The sequence below is a fragment of the Pteropus alecto genome, unplaced genomic scaffold (genome assembly GCF_000325575.1).
Source record: "Pteropus alecto unplaced genomic scaffold, ASM32557v1 scaffold105, whole genome shotgun sequence".
Taxonomy (NCBI): domain Eukaryota; kingdom Metazoa; phylum Chordata; class Mammalia; order Chiroptera; family Pteropodidae; genus Pteropus; species Pteropus alecto.
In genome coordinates, this window is record NW_006436294.1 from 1,643,901 (window position 1) to 1,651,889 (window position 7,989).

General features: G+C 42.3%; 1 protein-coding gene across 1 annotated transcript in view; it reads right to left on the reverse strand.

The window, feature by feature from the left end:
- Positions 1-604: 604 nt before the first annotated feature.
- The window catches only part of TMEM71 (transmembrane protein 71), a 38,139-nt gene continuing 30,754 nt past the window's right edge, over positions 605-7,989 (reverse strand). Inside the window, exons 7-10 of the mRNA XM_025047588.1 lie at positions 5,463-5,524; positions 5,313-5,373; positions 2,169-2,282; positions 605-998 (exon numbers count right to left, since the gene is read on the reverse strand). Of these exons, the coding sequence (XP_024903356.1) occupies positions 605-998; positions 2,169-2,282; positions 5,313-5,373; positions 5,463-5,524 (631 nt within the window). The remainder of the gene's footprint in view (positions 999-2,168; positions 2,283-5,312; positions 5,374-5,462; positions 5,525-7,989) is intronic.

Here is a 7,989-nt window from a genome sequence, read left to right on the forward strand (position 1 = left end):
AGGCCGTCGCTATGGAGGCACAGGGAACTGAAGTCCACTAACAGCTATGTGAGCTTGGAAGAGGAACCTCCCCCAGTCCTGGCTGACACCTTGATTGCAACCTTGCAGAGGACCCAGCTCAGCTGTGCCCAGAAACCGTAAGGCCATAAATGAGTGCTGTTTTAAGCTGCTAGGTTTGGGCTAACATTGTTAGTCAGAAACAGATGACTAAAGCAGACAGTGTGGGGAGGAGAGTAAAGCCACCCCCTTTCTCCCCCAAAAAGCACATTAGCAATAATTCTCAGAGCAACCCGAAAAGTAGGAATTATTATCTCCATTTTACATAGAAAGCAACTGAGACCCAGAGATTAAGGAACTCCACCGAATAAATGGAGGAGCAGGATTCGATTTCAGCCGGGTCCTTCTAAAACCCACCCTCTTTTTGTATGTTCACAAAGCTTTAAATGAAGCTTAAAGCTCGTGATTGCTTTGTTCACCTTCATGTCAACTTTAAATAGCAGAGTAGAGATAGTCGATCTGCATTTATCCTCCCCAGTCAAGCCTACCTTTTGTACACTAACTCAACGCTGCTGTTGGGGACAGGAGCCAACTTTGGGCTGTAAACTCAGTGCAGGTCTCTTAGCATGCTCCAGGTCTGGAAGGGTGCCGGCAGAGAGAAGGGAACCGAGGAGCCCATGTGACAGTAAATCACACGGCAGCTGACCTGGACTGACTTCAGTAGTTGCTGTGAGGCCAAGGCCATGGACTGCCCCGCTGTGAAAGGTCCCGCCACCTGCAGAGATGGAGCAGGCTGTCCTTCTTCCTCCAAAGTCAGCTGTTTCTTGAGCAGACAAGGAGCCACGGCATTCACGTACTGAAGATCCAGGTTCAGAATGTTCTGTGGAAACCCTGGAGTTGGGTTTGGCTGGTGGATCTGTCCTACTAAAATTCGACGATTGACTTGAAATAGCAAAATCAGCAGAGGATCAAACTCCAGCCTCTTTGTGAAGGCAGAAGAGCTAAAATATGACCGCGAAACCTGTTGAAATCCAGCCAAGGCCCTACAACAGCCCTTAGCATGCAAACCAACAGTCGTCGAATCGTTTTCCCCCGAGCTTCACCCACTGGCAGCAACACCTCCAGCCCAAACGCATAAAGCACTTCGAGAAAACACTTGGTTAGAAATTCTAGGTATTCAGGTATAACGGAGGAGCAGAAACTGTGAATACCTAGAAGCGTCTGGGGACAGCGATGACCACATCGTCTTCAAACTCAGTCAGCAACTGCTTCTGAAGACCTGTTTAGTATTTAACCCTGTGTAGAGTTCGAAGGGACAAGGTGGGGACATGGGGAGGAACAAACAAGAGTTTCAGTCTTAGAAACATGAAGGAGGCATGGACCAAGGGGCAGAGGAAAGGGGACCCCGAATCAACCCAAGGGACTCGAGAAAAGCTTCTCGAGTGGCAGTGAGAGTTGAGGGGACTCTACAAGACCGAGGGATTTCCACGAGGGACAGGCAGGGGAGGGCAACCCAGTCAAGCGACTAGCATGAGCAAGGACAGGAGGAGGCAAGAAGCATGGCCTCCTCCCAGCGGTTCACCGTGACGGGAAGACTCTGTCTCTCCGAAGCCTCCAGAAAGCGAGCAGTGCTGCCAACGCCTTGATTTTGGCCTTCCGACCTCCAGAATCGGGAAACGGTAAATTTGTGTTGTTTTTAGCCACTGACATCTGCTGTCAACCACCAAATATTGAGCCTCTCTTTGGGGAAAAATGATGACCTTTTTTTGATATTATGTTTTAAGGATAAACCGCATTTATTTACTTTTAAGTCGGTGTTAGTTATACAAACTTGCTTTCATCACTCAGTTAAAGCAGTTCAGGGAGGGACAGGTCCATGTGGGCAGGCCCAGGAATCTGTGTTGTCATTGGCTCTCCACATAATTCTCTAATGCAAATTAATGTTTGAGAACCGCTGCCTTGGGGAATAATAGGGCGACCTTTACCCAGGTGGTTTGCTCTCTGTCACGTTTTAGAGTCCTTTCCCTTTCGACTGCTAGCGTTTGCAAGGGAAAGATGAATTAATATTATTTTTAAGAGCATATTACAATTATGAGCGCAAAACCGAGATTTAAAAAAAGATATATATAGCTCAAATTAAACCGTGATTTCTCAAGGATCCAGTTGCTCACTTCCTTCCAATAAAGCAGCTGTTCCAAGCAGACTGCGAATCGGACAATTTCCGGATATCCAGACTGAAGACATTCATCAGAGGCGCTCCTGAATGGCTGTCAAATTTGGCAAACCTAGATCAGAGGAAGAAAAGAAATGCGTAATTCGGCCACATACACAGGAAGTTCAGTATCTACTCTCAACGGCGCACGCACACGCACACGTGCACACACACAGACAGACTAGCCTGGATAATTATAACTAGGAAAATGGAGCTTCCACTTCCAGTAACTCTTTTTTTTTTGGTCTCAGCCGTTCTCGATTCTCTCCCTTTCCTGTGATTCTGCCGGTAATGTCAACTTGGTACTTCGTCAACTACCATTTCATATTGTTTTCTCTCTTCACCTCTAGAGCAGACATGCCTAGAGGGTAACAGGTGGCTTTTCCCCATATTTCTACTCCCTAAAGCTTATTAATTCAGCCGTCAACTACATAAACATGCATTCCTGAATGTAAGAGTAGAGAGAACAGACGCTATCCCATGTTGTTGCTTCGACTTCATAAATGTGAGAAATGGAGGCTGCTGATGCTAACACATTATTGGCGGTGTGGGATACTGTGAGGGCCTTCATTTGAACGGGACGCTCAGGCCAGTGGCAAACAATACAGACAGTCCCCAAGCTCGGCAGACTTTAAATTGAACGCAGAAGGCGACAGAATAAGAATTGCATTATGGTGTGAAAAGGGATGGGACCTGAGAAGTGACAGTGCCGAAGAACTGGCACCTAATTTGATCTAACTGTGCAGACAGGTATGGGAGGGCCGCCGCAGTACTGTTTGCGAACTGGATTCAGAGCTCGCCCTGCACTCTCTCAGATCATCATCCCTGATTGTTGGAATAGACTTATGAGTCATTCTTGACTCTCGATGGTAATAACCATGACTTTGGCTCATTCGCTTCTGGCTATGATTATATGTGAGGGAGAGCGTTGCAAAATATTTACTCTAAGGCACAGAGCTCTTGGCTATCAAAGAAGTCGTTTAAGAAATGATGTGGCAAATACCTTCGATTTAATGAATATTTATGGCGTATCTACTATTTTCAAGGCATTGAGATGGATACAAAAACAAAGTCAATAGTCCTGTTTTCATAGGTCTTAAATGCGAGAGTGTGTGCATATGAGGACTAACAAATGTGTACACGAATAATCAAGGGATCTTATTCTGTAAATGAAGCTGTAGATGAGAGTATCTTGGATGGAATTATCATCCTGATTATAAATGGAATTATAGATGGAATTATCTGTCCTGATCTAATTTCTTTTAGGCGGGAACAAACAAGGAGCTCAGACCAGTGCGAGGTGCCCTCAAAGCCACAGGTGACATAACCCTCGCAGGTCTGATAATGGCTCTTCCCTTCCCTTCCCATCCCATACTCCCTACCCCCTTAGTCTGACGAAACCTCACTCCTGGTGTTCCCATAGCCTCCGTGCTGACTCTATACTTGCAGTTCCCATATTCCATATTGAAATGCTACTTTGCCATGCCCTTCCACATCTTTCTAATCAGACCCTGAGATCCTGAGGCCTTGGCATTACAACCTGACACTAAGCAACAGTGTCTAACCCTTGGTGGAGACTATAAGTGTCTGCTGGGCAGGACTGGGCACCCAGTGCAACACAGAACATATAAGTTCTCAATAAAGAATTAGTAGGTTAAATGATGCCACTTTAGAAATCAAACCATCATTCCAAGATATTCATAGTTAATGTACAAAAAAATTACCTGGAGAGGTCATTGAAAATGACCTCAGAAATTTGGGTTCAGAAGGTCTGGAATCAGGTTCTATAAATCTGTTCTTTAAACAAGCTCCCTAGTTGATTCTAGATTGTTCTGTGCCATACTTTGAGAAACTGCCCTCATTACAGAGCTTCCTAACAAGATGATACTTGTCTTTCCGATTAATTGTATATGTTTATCTCAAAACCTGCCGAGAACCGATTTATACAATTCACACCATCTGACAAACAATGTCTTTACTTCCTAAAGTTGGGTTACAAAATGACTCTATGAGTGGGAATCTTTCGTTCAGATATTATTGGTTAGTCCAGTGGAGACTAGTGCGACGTCTCAGCCCATAAAGCTGCGTCCACGAGCGGACCTGTAGGTAATGCCACGTAGGGCAGAGAGCGACCTGTAGCTGGAGGGAGGGGAGTGGGTATTTTAGAAGAGCTTTAAACAAATGTCATTTGTTTACGAGGGCTAAGGAATAAGGATTTCTCAGGTGACCTCGGAGGAATAAGGATTTCTCAGGTGACCTCAGGGCCTAATTTTCTAAGTCATGGGTTAACAAAACTTAGCTATATCAATGCCTGCACCCAGAAACCCAGAGTGCCAGGAAACTAAAGGAAGCATTTCTCAAAGTGTCAGTAAATCAATATTGGCTGGAGTCCTAAACAAAATAAATCTTCACTCAGCCCCATTATGATTTCAGAATTATCACAAAGATTTCATGAATAGAGCAGCGTAGTGTCAAGAACGAAAGCCAGTAAACTAATTTGAATTACAGACCTGTCTCCAAGCTGTGGGAGGTGGCCTCTGGCAGCCATGTTGAAGAGAAGGTAATTAACACAATCCATCTTGCGGTGGATGGTGCTTTGCAGGCTGTTTGAAATTCTGTGAACCTCTCACCCAGATCCCAGTAACCCTTTGAAATATGCTGAACGGTGGCAGTCAAGAGTATAGGGGGTTCGTGAAGTGAGTGAGAGATGGCAGAGAAATCTCAGTTAGCAACTGAGATCATCTCATGGGCAGTTTGCCAGTTGTTTGGGAAACTATAAGATAAAGGCCTCTTCTAATGAGGGATGTTTCAAAGTGCAGTGCTGTGAATCTATAAAAGCCCTTTACAACTATTTAAAAATTAAAAATTCATATCATTTCCTAAGTCCTGCGGCCTAAAAAATTAATTCTATCTATTTTGGTGTAAGAATCGAGACAGGATGATGACACTATTCGATTTTAGTGTTAACAGAAAATATTCTTCAGGACAATGATCAGGACCTTTCCTGTATATAGTCATGGCCGTCATTACCAGCACAAAGCATTCTGGGATGTCAGATTATGGTCATCTTTGTCCAGACGATGACAACAGAGGCAACACTTACCGAACACAGGTGGTGGCTTCGAAATAGCTGGCAAGGCTGAGAAACAGTGACTTGACAACATCTTGGGTGAGAAAGGAAAATATTTTTAAATGACCAAAATTGGAAAGAAATACAGGAAGTAGAGAAGTCATTTGGGAAACAGTTACTTACAAGCAATAGTCACCACCAAGAAGCCTGTGAAGACACTGACTAATATTCCTCCTAGAAACCATCTGAAATGACAAGATTGATCAGGTTCAGCAAATTAATTATGCATTTCCAATATATGAGATGTTCTTTTAGGTTGACTCTAGACTTAGGATTTTAAGATTTACATGGAAACTACAGCAATAAAGATAGTGTGGTATTAGTAAAGGATAGAAATATGGATCAGTGGAAGAGAAGAGACAGCCCAGAAAAGACCCACTGATTTTTAGCCAAGATGCAAAAGCAATTCGATGGAGAAAGGATAGTCTTTTCAGCAAATGGCGTCGAAACAATCGTATATCCACAGGCAAAGAATGAGCCTCCACATGTTCAAAACACCTTAACACAAAATTTAACTCAATGAGTCATAGACTGAAATACAAACCGCAAAAGTCTAAAAGTTCTAAGAAAAAAAAGAGAAAAGCTATATGCCTACAGCTTCACAACCTTGCCCCAAAAGTGTGCTAACCTTCTGGGGTACTGCCAGTGAGTCGAGTGATTGTATTATGGGGTGGATTTTTTTTAAATGAATACCGTCTTCATTGTTTTTGTGTTCAAAATATGAATTATTGAAAGAGATTACAAATAGATACAAAGGAGGAAGGAAAATAGAATAAAAAAATCCCACTGCCCTGAAGAAGCCATTATGAATATCTAATGTCTATCCTTTCAGACATCTCTTTATATGCATTTTTAATTGAGTATTTTAATTTTAAATTATTGAACATTTATTTATAATTTAAAAAATTTACTATTTTACATTTAATTTTAAATTATGCATTTAAATTGACCTTTAACAAATATACACTAAAACATATGAAGTGTATATCTTGGGGTTTTTTTTTTTTTACATAAGCCCCTGTAATTTCTACCCAAATCAAGTATAGAATATTTCCAGCCCCGAATAAGTTTTCCTTTGTCGTCCCTTCCCCATGCTATTTCCCCGAATTAACCGCCATTCTTACATCTATAATAACTGATCCGTTTTGCCTTTTCTTGAATTTTATATATGTATGCAATCATACAGACTCTGTCATCTTTGTGTCTGTCATCTTTCACTTCCATAATATCTATGGGATTCATCCATGCTGTTGCCCAAGTGAATCGTTTTTTAACCAATTATTTACTTAAATAACTTTTTCTTTAGTATAACTTTAGGTAATGCAGAAAAATTGCAAAAACGAGTACCGAGGGTTCTCATATACCCCTCACCCAGCTTCCTCTATTATTAGCATCTTGCGTTGCATGGCACACTTGTCACAGTTAAGGAACCGACATCGGTGCGTTACTAGTAACTCAACTCCACGCTTCATTTGGACTTCAGAGTTTTCCCTAATTTATCCACGTCCCAGGATCCCATCCAAAAATACCACATTACATTTAGTCATCATGTCTCCTTAGCGTCCTCCAGGTTGTGACAATTTCTTAGACTCTCCTTGCTTTTGATGACCTTGACAGTTTTGAGGACTGGTCAGGTAATGTACAGAATGTCCCTCGCTTTGGGTTTTTCTCATGGTTACACTGGAGTTTGGAAGATCACAGAGGTACAGTTCCATTCCCATCACATCATGTCAAGGGTACATGCTGTCAACATAACTTACCCCTGTTGATGTTACTCTTGGTCATTTGAGGTCATGTTTGCCAGGTTTCCCTCTTTCTACAGTCTATTCTTTGCAAGCAAGTTTCTAATGCAGCTCACACTCAAGGCTGGGGAATTAAGCTCCCCTCTTAAGTAGGGAGTACATGGGGAAATTAACCTAAGAGGAATATTACACCAATAAATAAAAGAAAAGCTTCCATGATCACTTAAATTTGGGGTAGCCAAGTTAAATAAAGCTAAACGTGTTTCCTCACTATATTTCAGTGTACCTTTATCATGCGAAAGCACATTATGATCCTCCAGTGTGGGATATGTAATGCAGAATTTTGCAGATTTATTTTTAACCACAGGACACCCTCCCTCCCCTGTTTTTGTTCTTTTGGTCCCATTGTGATCCAAAAATACTTCTCAAACCTCATAATTATCTGGGAAGCTTGTTAAAAAAAAAAACAAAAAAAACGATTCTCAGTAGATCTAAATTAGTATCTCAAGGGATGGGATCCAGATTTTGCACTTAAAAACACAACTTCTTTCAGCGACATGAAATATTAGACCCTCAAGAGGCAGGGCTTGAGAGCAAGCAGCACTTGCTGACCAGGGGGCAAGGAGCACAAAGATTTCACTCTTCTGTTTCACTGATGCAATAAATATCGACGAGCCCCTGGCACTGGAGGTATAGTCGTGAAGGAGACACACACGTCTGAGCTCACGTTGTTCCGGGGAGAGACAGATCATTAACATTTAAACAAGTGAACACACTATAGGTCAGGGAGTGACAAGTGCTCTGAAGAAAAGTAAAGCTAGGTATGTATGACAACAAGTGGTATGCTGTTTCTACAGGGTCGTCAGGGAAGGGCTCTCTGATGACGTGACACTGGAAAAGATTCCAGA